General features: G+C 45.8%; 1 protein-coding gene across 8 annotated transcripts; it reads right to left on the bottom strand.

The window, feature by feature from the left end:
• Positions 1 to 5: 5 nt before the first annotated feature.
• Positions 6 to 16239, bottom strand: LOC307204744 (ovotransferrin-like). 8 transcript variants are annotated; one of them, XM_079956632.1, is made up of 17 exons: positions 16021 to 16239; positions 14123 to 14286; positions 12428 to 12527; positions 11307 to 11483; positions 9358 to 9520; positions 9199 to 9263; positions 8915 to 9072; positions 7777 to 7963; positions 6917 to 7065; positions 6523 to 6613; positions 5262 to 5321; positions 4777 to 4959; positions 3320 to 3476; positions 2457 to 2539; positions 1938 to 2122; positions 1311 to 1488; positions 6 to 520 (listed from the first exon to the last, which is right to left on the bottom strand). In XM_079956632.1, exons 1-17 carry the CDS (start codon positions 16106 to 16108, stop codon positions 468 to 470), a joined length of 2241 nt encoding a protein of 746 aa, XP_079812758.1. In that variant the 5' UTR covers positions 16109 to 16239; the 3' UTR covers positions 6 to 467. The 8 variants fall into 8 exon arrangements, 6 of the variants coding, with proteins under 6 accessions (XP_079812758.1, XP_079812759.1, XP_079812756.1 ...); XM_079956633.1 differs by lacking the exon at positions 16021 to 16239 and adding an exon at positions 14907 to 15750; XM_079956630.1 differs by lacking the exon at positions 16021 to 16239 and having other exon boundaries at positions 14123 to 15751.
• Between the last annotated feature and the right edge of the window lie 1214 nt (positions 16240 to 17453).

Here is a 17453-nt window from a genome sequence, read left to right as displayed (position 1 = left end):
GTGTGTTAAAGGGATTTCTTTGTTTTATAGCAATGCCTTTATTTAAATTTTCAGTGATATACAAGACCTGGAAAGTATCAGATTGGGAAACGCATGGCTAGTTGTTAAAATATCAGTAGATCTGCAAGTAAATCTTATGCAAGCCATTCCAGGGTAAGCTGCTGTGAAATCTTTCTAGGCAAGTGTATGTTTTGGAATAACTGAAGATACAGCCTGAGGAAAACTTAAGCAGCAGGGAAATCAAGAGCTCTTCCAGCATGGTGGTACTGGAGGCTGGCTAACAACGCGGGTGACATTCTAGTATTAGCTGGTATACTAAACCCACCTTGAATATGTTTCCTAAGGAAAACAGCCAGCCACTGATGAAGCCCACAGAGCCTCCTGGAAATTCTCTGCCTTCCTGGCGAATGCATCAAATCTTCCACTGCAGTCTCACTTCTGTTTTGGGAGTTTCCCTAGAAACAACATCAGTGTTGCTCTGAATAGATGCAAGTGTCTTGTTTGCAGAAGTCCAGGATGCCTGAAAACCAAAATGGGATATATCTAAGTTATGCCACTAGGCAGGTCTGTGTGTGTGTGTGTGTGTGCACCCGCTGTGATTTTCTGAGAGTCGAGCAAGCTCAGAATGTAGCTTTCTCAGAATCTCAAATTTGCTTTCTGTAAAACATGTTTTCAGCCCTTAACAGCTGCAAGAATGTGTTTGGACAGCTGCTGAAATCTTTTTAGCAAAGCCAGGCAATGGTCTGAAATCTATATATCTTTGGGTTGAAGCAAGGGGCTCTGTGCCCTTTATGGTTCCTACCCTAACCCATTACAATAACCAAGCAAAATACAATTTGCCAGGGGTGTTATGTGGGGTTGTTGTGCTTTAATTGCATTATGTTTTTATATACTGTAATTCCCCCCCCCCCGAAAAAAAACCTCATGAAGGGTGGATAAGGAATTCAATTAATGATGATGATAATAACTATCATTTATCAGAAATTGCCTAGCATCAACTGATTTGAGCATAATTTGCACTATCTTGCTGACACTTAACCTGTGCATAGCACATCCAGACTACTCAAATAACTTTGCAGGCACAGTTATTACACAGTTCAACTTAATGTCTGTCAGACATTCAATAACCCGAGAGTTCTCCAACAATTTTGCATATCATGCATTCTATTACTAGATCCTGTAGAAGCTCTCCAGCAAGTGGATCAGTATTCTTGCCCTCATAGGCATGTCAAGTACAATGCAGTAGAGGGCAAGTGGGGTGCACAACTTAGACCCTGCCATATGTCTCCTTCCAGGTAAGCCCACCTTACCTGCAGGTGTGCAGTTGAAAACAGACTCTGCAAGCTGGAAGAAGGGCTCCCCAAGGATTGTCTCATAGTCCAGGTGGCTTGTAGGAATGAGCTGCCGAGTGGCATCTTTAAAGAGCAGGTCACTTTCACCGTACGCCTTTGATTGAAAGAGCTGAAAGGTCAAGCCTACGCTTTGTTCCTAAAAAAGAGAAAGGTGAAGCTGTGGAAACGCGAATACAAGCAAAGCCAATATAGAGCGCTTCAATATCTTTTCTGTCTGGTTATGGACTGTACAGATTGCTTCACCTATTTCCCTCTCTGTAGTCTGCTAGGAATCATCTCTATCATTTTGACTCATTGTTTTCCAAAAACATGGCCTTTATTTTCCTCAAGGGGCAGCAATTGTAATTGGATGTCCAGCAGTGGCGGGTGGGCATGCAATCCCGCCCCCCATCCCCCAGATCATGTTCCCAATTAAAAGCACACCACCAAAGGAGGCCACAGAATATTCTTTGGATGCAGAGTTGCTTTTCCACTTGCAGCTTAAAGCCAAACAGCAATAACTGGGTGTTACTTAAACCATCCACGGCTGGAAGCTCTCACAAATGTTTAAGCTCTTATCGTTCAGTCCGACACATTCAAACTGACCTGTGACTTCACCAGGAAGTCATAGACCTTTGGTGCAGTTACGGGGTGTGTCACAACTATATTGGGAGGGACAAGGCCCAGGTTGCAGACTTTCCATTCTGTCACATTTGCGCGGCTGCCGTCGAGGCACAGGAGTTCAAGGTCACTTGGAGAACATCCTTTTGCCCAGCCTGAGCTATCCAGGTCTGCGAAGGAGCAAAACAAAAACAAAGCAGTTCTTCATGAGATCCATTTGCTTTGTAAATAAGATCCAGATATCTGTCATTGAACTATTGATCAATATGATATCTTAAGAATTAATAGAACAAAAGAATACAGTACAATTGTTTTTTTTATGCAGGTGTTAAGTTCCAAGAGTTCCGATATTCTCAGAAACAAAAGTACAGTAGTACTAGTTCACTCTTACGACGTTAGATTAGATAGGCTATTTAACTGGTGATAACATCTGGAGGGAAGTTAAGTTGAAAATTCCCTTTGACACCTTACTGGAATCTTAAAAGATTGAAAGAATCATCTTACACTGAATATTCTGGAGCAGGTTATGGTGTTCTAAAAAAGCCACATCACCAAAACTTCTTCCACTGGGATCACCAAAGAGGCACCTGGAAGAAGAGTGGTCCAAATCCAGCAAAAGTTAGTCACGTGAATGGCTTAAAACACAGTCAGATCATTCCCCCCCCATTGTGTTGCAAGCTGCATTTACAGTGTTTTTTACATGGGTGTGCCCCTTATGAGTGAGGGGTGGTGGAGAAATTTGGCTCAATTTGCATTTTGATACTAATCTGCCTGATTCTCACTTCCAAAGATGATACATGAACCAAAATGTAGCTATTCTTAGAAATTTGCACTTCTCCAAATATAAAGTGTGTCCATAAGTGTATATATTAATGAAAATAACCTATACAAATGCATTACATTATGTAATACTGCTTGCAAAATGTACGTATTAGGCAAACCTGCAACATACAAATATGTGTCTGTTAGGAGAAAATAGCACTAAAATGCTGATTATTTTTCATGAGGACTTAAAAAAAATACATCGCAGACTGGTGGGGAAAGTGACAAACTGAATTTAAGATTGAGGAAAAATGAGAAACAGAGAGAAGCCAAAATTTACAGATTTCTCCATTCCTCCTCCGAGCATGACTTAGTAGTCTGATAAAACCCACTATTTAACTTAGTGTGTAATGACTGCCACCAAGGAATTTAGAGTTTGGCAGCAGTCAGTCATTGGTTTTTTTAAATATAATTTTAATTAAATGTTTCCTTCAGTTACAAAATCCTTTGTCTCTTTTTTCAGGCAGCAGTCTTTTCTACAAATCAGTTACATTAACCTTATAATGTATACAGCAGTCATTTTTAAGCAATATCCTTTGACTCACCTGAGGGCACCCAGGTTTCCATAGTAGAGTTCGTTGTGATTGGCTGCGCACCTGGATGACCCCCTTCCTCCCTCCGCCTCCTTTTGCCCAATGCAGACTTTGCAAAGGTTCCCACCACCTCCTGGCATGCACCCCTTCCAGAAGTAATCCTCGTAAGCTTTCAGTGGGGAGAGAAGGGCCAGTAGTTAAACTCGCAGTGGAACAGTGGTTAAAAGCAGTGGAGGAAATTATTCCCTGATGACCGAAGAAAACTAAGGAACAGGATAGCTAATTTTACTCAGCTTGCTGTTGCTTGTGCAGAAAACTTTTAAAAGCAAAACTAAACAGTTGGTTGTTTATATTTATTTCTCTTTCAGCAGCCAGGTATCATTTGCTTTTCTAAACGCTTGTGTGATGCTTCCCCTACTCTTTCGGTGCATATGAGTTTTGCTAACTTGAACATTTTGGCTGAACTGATTGTCTAAATCAGAACTTCCAAACCAAGGTATTGTTCTGCAAATCAGCCATAAAAAAAAGTTTGTGTCTGTTGCAGCAGTGAAAAGCAGCCATTGAGAGAGTCTTCTTTGTATACCTTGTCTGTGCAATGCAGTTTGTACACATGCATAACTTGCCGCACACGTCACCTTGATTTAATTTACACATTAAAATCCTTTTTTTCTGGGGACAGTAAGCTTCTCTCAAAATACATTTGTGCATCGCAAGCTGGATAAATTTGTACCACAAGCCCAGTATTTTCATACTTCAGCAGTATCAATTCCCACCAGCATTCAGGCCCCAGATAGAGAGAGGCATTAATGTGCAGCTTATTTTAATTTCTGTGGCCACAGCAGCACAGGGATGGGGAACCTATGGACTTTCAGATGCTGCTGAATCACACCTCCCATCCTCTCTGATGGTTGGCCATGTGGCTGATGGAAATCTAACATAATCCTCAGGACCACATTTTTTCCCAGCCCACACTGTACTGGGTTGTGAACTCGTTTGAAATATTCAGTAAAGTAGGCCCCATTTCCTGCTGCACATGTTTAAACCAGACGTAGCTAATGTGTAGCCTTCCAGATGATGCTGGACTACAATTCCCATCATCACTGACCATGCTGCCTGCTGGGACTGATGGGAGTTGTAATCCAACAGCATCTGGAAGGGACTGTGTTGGCTAGAACAAGTAGGAGGCTTAAATGGAACATAGAAAGGGAAGTGGCCTAGGCTTTTATCCTGATTCAATAAAGATCTAGGACAGGCTTCCTCAACCTTGGCCCTCCAGATGTTTTTGGCCTACAACTCCCATGATCCCTAGCTAGCAGGACCAATGGTCAGGGATGATGGGAATTGTAGTCTGGAGGGCCAAGGTTGAGGAAGCCTGATCTAGCAACACCACCCCCGACAAACCCACTCCCACCTTTCCTCTCGAATCAAGTTGTCTCCATTTGTTTTGGAGATTCTGCTGTAATTCTCACCAGAGCTGAGGTTGCAGTTGGCAGTGCCATTCTCGGGAGCCCCCACCGTGTACTGGGCAAGGAGGAGCCACCCTCCTGGGCTGTACACATGGCTGTGGCAGGAGCGCCTCCTCCCCAGATTGTAGATGTTCACATACTTGGCATTCTTCTTGACAAGGGCCACTGCATAAATTGGAGGAAGAGCTGTGTGGCAATAAGGAGGCATTAGAATATGGCAGCAGGAGCGGATCTACTATGAAACAAAGGAAGCTTAAGCTTCTGGGGCCCCTAATCCTGGAGGGACTTTAAAAAGGGAGGGGTCTAGTAGATGCAATTCGCGTTGCATGAAAGGTGGTGGGTTCTCCTTCCTTGGAGGTATTTAAGCAGAGTTTGGAAGGCCACCTGTCATGTAAGATCTAGTCTAGATTCCTGCATTGCAGAGGGTTGGATCAGATGATCCTCTGGATCCCATCCACATTTCTATGATTACAGGCACTTCCCTTTACCTGTAAGGTGAGCCAGCTTCTCAGTTTCCTCTTCTCCCTGAGCTGAAGTGCATTCTTCTCCTGTACACAAAAAGGCATAAGGAAGTGACGTCTGAACAGAAGACTCATGCCTTACACCACTTGGTAGGTGCTCAATACTAAACACGGATCTTCTCCAACCTGACCTTCCCCCCATATTTTGGACTACAGCTCGCATCAGCCCCAGCCAGCAGTGTCAATGGCCAGGGATCATGGGAGTTGTAGTCCAAAACATCTGAAGGTTGTCAGTTTGGGAATTACATCAATTCATGTCTCCTTTAGGAAAGTGCCTTTATATCAGGCCCAGGAGCTATCAGTTTTTTTCTCTGAGGGAGAATTCCTCTGGAAACCAGAATCCCAGGATGCTCTAGCTGAGATACCCATGTCGGGAATGCCATGTGAACACTCTGGCCCCAGAAGTGAACCTTCAGGCCACCTTGCAATATCCATTTGCTCCATTACAAATTCACTGTGGCACTGAGGAACTTGCACCAAGAAGACGGGGCACAGAAAAAGACCACAGGCGCATTCTTCGTACATGCCTGTTCATTACTCGATGATTGCAGCATCAGCTATTGCCTTGTAAATGATCAGTCACAGAGTGAACACCACTGTGAGCACTGCAATATCACCTGTCAGTGTCAGAAAACAGCAGCACAATACTGACTGTACTATTCAACTACCAGTCATCAAGTGCCAAGTCACAGAGTGATGGATGCACTTCAGTGCACGAGTCAGCAAAGTGCTCTTTTAATTCTTCTGGGTTGCAAGCTTTGCTGAACTGAAAACGAAAGCCATTGGAGTGAGAACTCTGAATTGGATGGCAGTAAAGGCTATAAAGGCGATTCATTCATTTGAGTGGTTTAAAGTTAAGCGTCGTTCCAGGATGTTTTAAGGATTTATTTTAACTTTCATTTTATCTTAATACTAAGTACATCTGCTTGTGTTTGTGGCAACAAGACATTTTATGTTTATTGTTTGCAATGACTCTATGGCTATGAGCAAGAAATATTTATCATACCATAACAGATGCGCACACACACATCACCTCACCTCTGCCATGCACCAGATTAGGCATTTTACACACCACTGACATTTACGGTTATCTGCAGCAGCTTGCAGACTATTCCCCCTGCATGCTTAGAGGTATTTTTTATGTTTTACTTTTATTGCCACTCTAGTGAAAAACCAATTAAAATGTGTTAGTTTGGTGTGTGTTTTTTTTTAAAAAGAGGCAGCTCACCATAACATTCTGCAGCCACAGGAACAAGAGCGCATCTCCCTGCAAAGTAGGCATGTGTGGCGTCCAGTGTAACGGCGTCTGCCTCATTGTTCTGCCCCGTGAAAAAGTGCACAGTTGACAGTCTGACATTGGCATGTTAAAGAAAGCCACCCCCTTCCCTGCAAGCCATGGAGTTCTTGCCAGAATTGAGGCCTTTTCCCAGCCATCGTCTGTCTGGGCTGGGAAACAGGTGGAACCGGAGAAAATATTAGTTTTATTAATTATACCCCGCCCATCTGGCTGTGTTGTTCCAGTCAATCTGGGCCTTATTGAGATGGGGTGATTTATTTGTATCTTTTGCTTACGTAAAAAGAAAGCACTGCCGGTTTTGCTTCCCAGATTGTGTGCAACTCACCTTGATCAGCTCAATGCAGTTGACCATAGAGTTTGCTTGGACACAGACCAGCGGGTGTGACCTGACATTCAGAGCCCACTCCTCACATTTGCGGAGTTCAGCGTTGCTGATACAACACCAGCGGACCAGGCTGTTGGCCAGGGAGCTCCCTGAGGCAGCAGGAGAAGGTATTGTCATAGGAAGGAGAACAAATTGCATCACCTAGTAACCGAGCTGCTAGTACTTCAGAGATCTGAGGCATAGGCTCACAGAAAGATACTTGCGTAAAATCTGCAGACGCTAATTTTTATTATAGAAGCAACTTTAGATGGTGAGCCAGGTGGTTTCCCATCTAGATCACCCCAAATATATACTTTAGTTGATTTGCACCCCAAATCAGTTCAGTTTCCCTTCCATTACAAAAATTCGTAGGCAGTGTGCCCCTGAATAATGCCCAGTGGTTGGGAACTGCAAGTGGAGGAGCACTGCTGTTGCACTCAGGTTTGGCTTTTGGGTGGCCTTTGTGGCAGCTGATTGACCACTGCAAAGACAGGATGCTGGGCTATCTGTGCCTCAGTTTGCCTGATCCAGCAGGGCTGTCCTTGTGTTCTTATTCGTTGCCCTCCAAAGCATCTCTAGATGAGATCACATTGAATTAATTTATACTCCTAATTCAGCATCCAGCCCAGTTCTGCCTCTCAATTCAATTAAGCATCCAGAAACACCTGGGACTCCTAGAAAATGATCTGGGGCCCATACCTCAAGGGCTGACCTCCAGCTACGCTCCTAGTGCTATATAGGATCTTCGGGGCTCTTTTGATCCTATATAGGATCTTTCGGGACTCCCCATGATTTCATGAGGGAGGGAGGCACTCTCTCACCTTCATGGCCCAAGCCCTGCAGCAGAGCAACATAATCCAGGCCAAGAACGTGGCTGATTTCAGCCTCCTCATCAACAAGCTGGAAGTGGTGTGTCGCATCGTGGAAGAGCAGGTTCTTCCCTCTGAATGGCGCAGAGGCAAAAAGCTCGAATCTGGCCTTCTCTCTTCCCTTCTTTCCAAAGAGGTGCTAAGGACAAGAGCAAGTTTCAGCTAGCCTTGGGCTACCCAGCAGAGGTGGCTATACGATGAAATAAGCCACTGGGACAGCCAACATGGCAACTTGCAGGTATGGTTGGACTGCAGTGCCCATCATTCCGGATGACTGGCTATGCTGGCTGCAGCGGATGAGAGGTGGATCGCAACAACATCTGGAGGCAGTATTGGCACATATGATGGAGCAAAGCTATCTTCCCAACACAAGCATCACCGCCGCCTCTCTGGATGGGATGGGATTTCGGCAAGGTCACAGCAAGGTCAGGGCCATGCAGCTGCACCAGTGGGACTGCTGCTGCCAAACCAGTGCTGCTCCTGGTGCACCCATATAGAGACCCACACCCTCCTTATCATGTCAGTGCCATCCTGGTAAGTAGCAGTGACACCAGTATTGGGTTTTTAAAAAAATTATCTGCCATGACTCACCCAGAAACATACTTCTTTGCTATTTTCTTCCAAATGCTGATATAACTTCAGCATCTCTTTTCTAGTTATTATTTGGCTGATAATATAGTGAGCCAGCAGCAGAATAATTGCACCAAAAAAAAAAGAAAAAAAAAAGAGGCCACATATCCCCAAGGGAAAGAGACAGTGTGGACATGATTGCAACACCCTACAAAACTGGCTTGGCACCTCCCACAAGCCATTCAATAGGTGAGAGCTTTCACCAGCCTGCCCCCCCCCCCGATTTTTTGTACCACAACTCCCATCAGCCCCAGCCAGCATGGCACATTGTTTTTAGGAGCACAAAAACTAGAGCACTCAGTTTCAACACTCAAAACAGCCAGATTTTGTTGTCTGCCAAACACTTTTTAATTTTTTTTTAAATGGAATTGTCCTTTTGGCTCACCCAGTAGCTCTTTATGTCAACTAGGCCTCGGGCATGAGCCCTACTGTACCCCTCCTTGTGTTGGCTAAGAAATACCTGAATGACAGTCAGAAGCTTCTTGGCGATCTTCTTGAAGTTGTGGCGCGTGACAATGGCCCGTCCTGGCCCTCGGCCCAGATTGCAGGCAGCGTAAGCAGTCATGGGAGCTGTGGACCCATCAGGACACAGCAACTCATATTCTTCTTGTTCTGACTCTGAACAAGGGGAGGGGAAAAGAACGACTGGCATCGAGAGAAGCTGGAGTGAGAGAATTTAACTTCGGACTGCTGTACGTCTCCAGGGCAAATGTTAAGATGAGAGTCCCCGAGCAAGAAGTTTACCTGTGGCGTTCATGATGGCCAGGTGATCCAGGAAAGCAACATCTGCCACCCCATTCTTCAAGCACCTGCACACAGATTGAAGTGGCGTTAGCACAGGAGGCCACCCAGCTCCTGCTCCAGCCCCACCCGCCTGCACTTCAGGCACAAGTGCAAGGCCACCTGAAGGCCCCATCTGAACCAGAGAAGGGTTCGCCACCGCTGGTCTCACAGAAGTGGTTCCTGTCCTGGATGTAGGATTTCTGTCCTTGGCAAAGGGAGCAGAGCTGCGGAGAGGCGACTCCAATGCCGGGGATGCAGCTGGCATTGAAATAACCACCGACGACTGGAGAAATGAGAAGGGGAGACATTCTCATGGAAACGCACTGCTAAAATAACACAGATTCTCGACTCAACCTCTGCATGATCAGAATGTAAGAAGAGCCCATCTCGGTCAGACCCAAGAAGTCCCATCTACTCCAATATTCTGTTCTCAAATAGCCAGCCAGGTGCCTCTGGTTCACAAGCAGAACCTGGGTGCAACAGCAGTGCTCTCTCCCCACTTGGGATTCCCAGCAAATTCAAAGGCATACTACCTCCAGCAACAGAGGCAGAATGTAGCCCTATCCTCAGATAAGCATGCACAGAAATGTACCCACTATGTTGTATTCCTAAGTATGGCTACTTAGAAGTAGACCCCTCTGAGTTCATTGGGACTTCATTCTAGGTACAGGACTGCAGCCCGAGGTTGCAAATCTATAACCATATCTATATCCATATAAAACAAATCTATAACCTTTGAAGACATTCCATTGAACTCAATGGGGCAAACTTTTGAGCAGACATAATACTGTATGTTAATGCTGTAACCAAACATTTTCAAGAGTCAGACCCCAGTCTTCATCTATTTTTTAAATTAGAATTAGGAGTTTAATGTCTCATTGGCAAGGTGATAGTTCATCACCTGGGCTGCAAGTTAAGAATGTAGGTGCTTGTTTCACTTAGGCTACTTTGGGGTCTGGTCTCTTTCTGCAGCGGTGAATGAAAAAGAAATTAATAAATAATATGTTTGCAGCTAACAATGAATGGTAGCTTCTGCTTAATCATTAATTTTTAAAGGTAAAGGTAAAGGTACCCCTGCCCGTACGGGCCAGTCTTGACAGACTCTGGGGTTGTGCGCCCATCTCACTTAAGAGGCCAGGGGCCAGCGCTGTCCGGAGACACTTCCGGGTCACGTGGCCAGCGTGACATCGCTGCTCTGGCGAGCCAGAGCCGCACACGGAAACGCCGTTTACCTTCCCGCTGGTAAGCGGTCCCTATTTATCTACTTGCACCCGGAGGTGCTTTCGAACTGCTAGGTTGGCAGGCGCTGGGACAGAGCAGCGGGAGCGCACCCTGCCGCAGGGATTCGAACCGCCGACCTTTCGATCGGCAAGTCCTTAATTTTTAATTAACTGTAAATTATATTGCACTTTCTTTTCCTATATTGAAGTTTTGGTAAAATGTGGGTTTATTGAAACTTAACTGGTAAAAGACAAGATAATTAGCCAACTAAATTTCTTGAATTGGTTGACAGACTTAATCCTTTTGAAATTAAAGATGCCTCATAATGATCTGGATCAAAAAACAAAAACAGGAAGGGAGCACTTTACCAGGCAACGCAATGATTACAGGTGCTTCCTTTGGGTGTTGTCAAATTGGCTTGCAGCTCTCCCCGAAAAAAAGCTCTGGCCAAACAGGATCTGAGAACCTGTCTCAGGATCTCATCACGTGTTTATGATTTGTGGGCACAGAAGGGTATGAGAATACATTGTGAGGACACTTTGTGCATGTCATGATCAGCTCTCAGGTACGGTTTGCTTTTCTTTGACACGCAGCATCCTGGGTATCGTCCAGCCTTAAAACAGTTAAGCAGTTTGGTGCTCTTTTGGTTTCAGTAACATGCTCTGACATTTCTCCTGCTCAAACCAGGGGGACTAAAGAGGATGTCATGTGGCAGAAGTGGTCTCAATATAAGTAGAAGAACTTGGGACCTATGGTAGGTGCTCTGCACATTGTCCTTCCCCTCAAATTCCCATGGTTGCAGACCACTGATACAAGGCTAAGCATCTGATCTTTCACTGTGCACTCACTGTGGCTGAGAGGCTGGTCTTCATCCCATACAAGGTCATTCCTAACCAGAAGGAAGCCCAAAGGGATGTTCCAACCAGAGGTCCACCTGGCTCCATTGTGGCAACTGCGGCTCCCTTTTAGCCTTTGGATATCCAGCGTTCCTCGTCTGGCCACAGCTACAGCAAACACACAGTTACCTAGTGATAAAAAAAGTACAGAAGATACAGGAACCATGTTAATGAACAGTGAGAGATCTCTGTGTGAACAGAACAGCCTTCCTCAACTGCATGCCCTCCAGTTGTTTTGGATCACAACTTTCATCATAGAGACATGCTGACTGGAGCTGATGGGAGTTGTAGTCCACAACATCAGAAGGGCACCAGGTTGGAAATGGCTATACTACACTAAGCCTTCCTTCGTGTTCTCAGGATTTCCTAGGGAGAAGGAATGATGGTTGAGCCCATAGGAGCCAACTCCTAGGAGCCGACGGGGCTTTGCCCCACCAATAAAGTATCTGAGGGGGTTGTCCACCCAAAAGTTGATTGGCATTGCCATTCAAATGATTGTGTTCACCACATCATGTGATCGAATACACAGGGTGGGGCTTGCCTTACCTCCCTCCCCATATTTTATTCAAGCTGGCACCCTGGTTGAGCCAGTTAAGTCTGTGTTATGTTGATATGCTCTCAGTTTATCACAGATCAAAGCAATGTCTGTGTGGAAAAAGCAAGGCCAGTTCTGTTAAAGAAATGTTTACGGTACTTCCAGATGGCAGTTTAATTTACAGTTGGGCTATTGGCACCAGTTTTGTTTTGTAAATTATTGATTTTCTGCTGGAAAGTTTAGATCCCAGATTAAATTGGGGGGCAGGGTATGGACAGACATTTTGATGCCAATGATGTCATGAGGACCCTGAGGAGCATCTATCCCATAATAAAATCCCAGAGCCAAGGGAGCAGGCCTCCCTCCAGAGCACACTGCTTGGAACACTTTCATGACCCTTGACCTCCATTGCCAACCTAGGTACACCAGGGATTGTGCTGACTCAAGGCTTGGCTGGGCAGGCTCTTTACATTTCTGTAGGCTCTGGTTAATTTGCTGGGTGCTAACACCAGCCCTGGGGGTATGGTCACTGACTGACCTTCCATATAGATCTCCTTTGCCACCACAGTCAAGCCATAAAGCTTCACAGCCGAATACACATCTCCAGCATCCAAGGAGACAGCATCAGCTTTGTTCACCTAATTAAGAATGAGAAATAGTATTTAAAACAAGCTTCTGAATATCTTCAGTACAAGTTATTCTAGTCAGGCAGACTTTTCCCAACACTTCCTGGTATTATTGGCTAGTCATGGCAGAATTTCCTCTGGTTAGGATTTAATAAGTACGTATGTAGCAATAAATGGGCTGTAATCTCTCACATATTAAGCATGAAAACCTGCCACAATAATTGCAGTTATTTGCCTGGGGCAACACCGCTTCCACCCTGAACAGATGCTGTGCTCAGCTAACCCCACAATTAATGTGCGACTCTTCATTCTCACCAGCGGTGGAGCGTGATTGTATGGTGCCCGGTGCATGCACAGCGAACGGAGCCTGCTGTGCACCAGCTCAGCCCTCGCCACTGAAATTGCCAGAGTAATACCATCCCTGAGCCACTTTGTGAGGCACAGGGCCCTGCAGCACTTTGCAAGGCTCAGGGAAGGTGGCATTAGAAGGACACCATGTGCCCTTCATCATCATCATCATCATCATCATCATCATCATCATTTATTATTTATACCCCACCCATCTGGCTGGGTTTCCCCAGCCACTCTGGGCAGCTTCCAACAAAACACTAAAATACAATACCCTATTAAACATTAAAAGCTTCCCTAAACAGGGCTGCCTTTAGATGTCTTCAATCACAGCCTCACCCTTGAGGGTCTGGAATCGAAGGGCACATGGCTGTTGCGCCCTCCTAGCGCAGGGCTGGCTCGGGGGGGGGGGCATGAGCAGTACACTGTGCCTGTCAGAAAAATGCACCCGGGGCAATCACCCCAGCAGCCCGCCCCCCACATACCCTTGATTCCCACCATCAACAACCTGGTGCCCTCAGGATGCTTTGGAATGCAACTCCAATAAGCCTCAGGAGCATACAGCCGTGATGGCTGGGCCTCGTGGGATTTGTAGTCCAAAATGCCCAAAAGACATCAGAACCACCATGTAATGGTTCTAAGGGGGTTGCTCGTGCGTAAGTTGCCGCCACTCCTGGCTAGGTTGCCTGGTTGAACCCTTTCTCTCTGGACAGCCTTGCACTCGTGGCTGTCTCAGTCGCTGGCAGAATCCGTCAGTGGGCGTTTCTTAAACTTCTTCCAGCAAAGAAGTTCTTTGACGCCAAGTCTCCTCCTACTCTCCCTGCGCGGAAGTCTTCTGCGCAGGGAGGGTGTGGGCAGCGGAGTGCACGTGCTCTCCCCACTGGTCTCCGGTGAAGAGTCCTGGAGCCTTGTCTCCAATTTCCCCATCTGCCCCCCTTCACCCCTGGTGTTACGCTGATTTCCTTCCCCAGCAGATGGGCTGCCTCTCTCCCTGCTGGGACCCTCTCCGGCATCGCTCTGGAGCCTTCCCTCCGCCTCTGGCTCCGATGGCAGTTCCCTGACACACCAAGCCCACCATTCTGTTCTCACAGTGGCTGATCAGATGTCCTAAAGGGAAGCTGACAATAAGGGCATGAGCGAAACAGCACTCTCCCCTCCTGTGGTTTCCAGGTATTCAGAAGCATTGATGCCTGCTCCGACTGTGGAGAAATGAATGAGATCCATTATTTGGATAACCTCTGGAATTTCTTGGTACTCACTCTGATCTTGTCAATGCAGTCATAAGTGTTGTGAGCTCTGATGCAGGAAACCCTGGCAAAGGCATTGACCGTGGCAGGAGGCAACACTGCCAGAAGCACTTTGGATAGCCCTGAGCACTTCCTCTGCTCCAGGTCAGAAAGGGTGCACCATCGGAACTTCTTTCCTGCAGGAACAGAAAGAGAAGGCAATGTTATGCATAGGGTAGAAACTGAGAAGCTTGAAGGTAAGCAATGAAGAATGTTGAGGAGCAGACACGGCTGGTCCCTATTTGAAAAAAAACAAAACATGCTATGCAGTCTGCACATCATTGATGAATGGCAGAGCCATCAGGACAGGATTTGGGGGAAGAAGTCAAGGCCCCACTCGGCAGAATGAGCAGGAGTCCCAACCTCAAAGCAGGAGTACCACATTTTGAAACAAGTCAGGTGATACGCATTGCCTGTAAGGGAGAGGGACGCTGCAAAATAAGGATAGGGAACCCGTCTCCCTCCAGATGTTGTTGGACTCCAACCCCCATCTCATTCTAGCTTTGTTCCCAACAACACAGCTTCCCCAACCCAATGCTACCAAACAAATAATAAATAATGAGAGGAGCACCGGTGCTGATGGTTGGCACAGCATTCCAATAACAACAAGACATAACATTTTAAAAATTAAATTAAAAATAAAGCAGAAGACTAGTGTAATGGTGGAGGAGATTGCTGGCGCTTGCCTCTTAAAAGCAATTTAGCATTGTTCAGGGTGGAGGCTGCTTTTCATCTCCCTCAGTGCCGCCACTCTTACCTGTAGACCTAAGAGCAAGAGCGGTCAGGAGGATGAACACAGTGGCTGCCGCAGCCTTCATGGCCAAAGATGCAAAGCATAAATCCAGTTTGCCTCCACACACTGAAGCCTCTGCCTTGCCTCATACCAGGGATTCCAGAGCTATGACTGAAACAAACAAGGGGTCTTGGCACTGCCTTAAATATTTATTTTCGGGTTTGGGGGAGGATTAACAAAAGCGAGAGAGCAGCAGCAGCAGCAGCAACAGCAGCAGCATCCACTGGATGTAAGGATGATGGGAGGGGAAAGGGGCCCCATTCTTAGGCACAGATGGGAAGTGTTAGCAGGGCTTTGTCAAGAGTTGGCCTGGCGAGTCTGCGAGATAGAAAGAATAGATGAGTTATAACATTCTTCAGTCTTCTCACACTGGCAATCTGTCATACATAGCACTATGTTGGGCTTCAAAGACCTCATTTCACACTCAACAGAAGCAATTGAATCTTAAATCTCCATTTGAGCTAGCATTCTGAGGATTTTCAAGTGTCAAGTGAAAAGAGAGAGAGACAGAGAATGTGATCTACCCATCTGCACACCTTCAGTCCCTCAGTTTTTTCTAATGGTTCAGAGTCCTTTACCTGCATTCTCCAGATACATACATACATACATATATAACTTTATCTGTATACCACGTTTCCACAGTTCAAGACACTTACAATATGAAAAAACACATAACTACAACATAATAAAAGTAGATACAAACAATAAAACATTAAAAAATATACCACGAAACTGAACAATTTCCACATAAATCATGAGATCTTAAATAAAAATACAATAAACCAACTGCAGCAACCCCCTCCCAACCAAAAACGTAAACCATGCTGGGCAGCTATGTTGACTGGGGCTGATGATGTTCAAAACATCTGGAGGGTACGAGATTGGGAAAGGTGATTTACAATGCAATCCTATATACATGTACAGTACAAACAAGTCCTGCTATCCAAACACTCACTATACAAAAATTACCTGATCCAAACATGAGGAATTTGTACCCAAACAAAAATATGCACAGCAGATTCAGATATCCAAACAGCCAGACCTGCATGCATTACTGTAAACAAATAAGAAGCCATACTTTTTTGTCTTTTGCTGTTCCACTGCAACAGATTCACATGGTGGGAGGGAGGGATGGATGGGGAGAGATCAGATAAATAAGAGAGCATTTGTTTGCCTTTTGCAAAGTTTCAGAGGGTTTTCCTGGTTTCGCCCATCATTTTGGAATCAATGGAGTGTTGACTCGTTATGCAAACGTTTGCCTGACTTCCCAAGAATGCATTGTGTTTGTATAGCGAAACCTGTCTGTATTCAGAAGTGAGCCCCATTGAATTTATTGTGACTTACTCCCAGGTAACTGTGTACATACCACTCAACTGATCCCTGGATGTCCCGTTTTTGAGTGCAGCCCCCCCAAAACACATTTTGGAGGGCTGTGCGCCCATGCGGGTCACATGACTCCTGTCAAAGCGAGGCCCTGAAAGACACGTGCCCCTTTTTCCCCTCTGTGGCATGTTGGAAGGTATGCACTGTATAGACAACTGCACCACAAAGAGGGTTGAACTATGACCAGGGTAGCCCAGGTTGAAGCCATGCTTGGCCAGAAGCTGACTGTGCCTCTGAGCTACTTGCTGCCTCTCACCATTTCTACCTTACAGGCTTGTGAGGATAAAGGGAGGGTGGAGATGAACCACTTTTGCTGACCTGAGCTCCTTGAAGCAAAGCTTTGTTTAATAGAGTTTAATAAATGTAAATAAGGCAAGATGTAGAAACTCAACAGAATGATCTCCCTAGTGAGGCCTGCCTGCTGCTGGCATTAACACCTGCCACATCCACACCTGGCTTCCCCCAAAGAATTCTGGGAAATTGAGTTTACCCCTCACAGAACTACAATTACCAGCACCCTGAACAAACAAGGGCTCCCAGGATTACTTGGGGGAAGGCATGTACTTTAAATGTATGGTGTAGATCACAGTACAGTAGTGAACCCTTTCTGTGCTCTGTCATTATGCATCTCACCTCCTAGCCATTTAAGGGAATATGGATTATCATTGCTGTTCTCTGTATGTGCGTGGTGGTAGTGGCTTTTTTAAAAAAACACACCTGATGGTTACTTTTATTTTTTTCATTACGAATTATTGTTCCACACAGTAGCTCCCCATAACTTATGCAGAACGAAGAGGAATAAACCGAAATATAACTTTCCAACAAAGCAAACGCATCATTGTTAACAGCGGTGTGGCTGCCCTCATGCTAGTCGTTCCAGAACTGGATAAACTATATGGCATTGATTTATTGATGGCTGTTTGCAAATGTGTGCGTGAGTCGCCTTGGAGACGTTTTGCGGCATTATTATTATTATTATTATGCTTTTTCCTGCGTGAGAGAAGAAACCCAAGAAGCTCCCGGGCTTCCCTCAATCCCCGCTGAGGCGAGGCGGCTGAGGCGCTGCGACCTAACCCAGCGCCTCAGAGAACCGGCGGCTCCTCCTCCTCCTCCGGCCCGAGGCCCGCC

Source organism: Podarcis cretensis, assembly GCF_951804945.1.
Source record: "Podarcis cretensis genome assembly, chromosome: 16".
In the NCBI taxonomy this organism is placed as follows: Eukaryota; Metazoa; Chordata; class Lepidosauria; order Squamata; family Lacertidae; genus Podarcis; species Podarcis cretensis.
The sequence above is the reverse complement of the archived record's forward strand: the minus strand, read 5'-3'. Positions and strand labels throughout refer to the sequence as shown.

Coding starts and splice junctions, on each gene's coding strand:
- LOC307204744 (XM_079956630.1), bottom strand. CDS start 14,431: ATGATGTGCAGACTGCATAGCATGTTTTGTTTTTTTTCAAATAGGGAC. Junction 9,264..9,357: donor GGTTCAGATGGGGCCTTCAG/GTGGCCTTGCAC, acceptor ATCTGTGTGCAG/GTGCTTGAAGAATGGGGTGG. Junction 2,123..2,456: donor CCTGCTCCAGAATATTCAGT/GTAAGATGATTC, acceptor GCTCCTTCGCAG/ACCTGGATAGCTCAGGCTGG.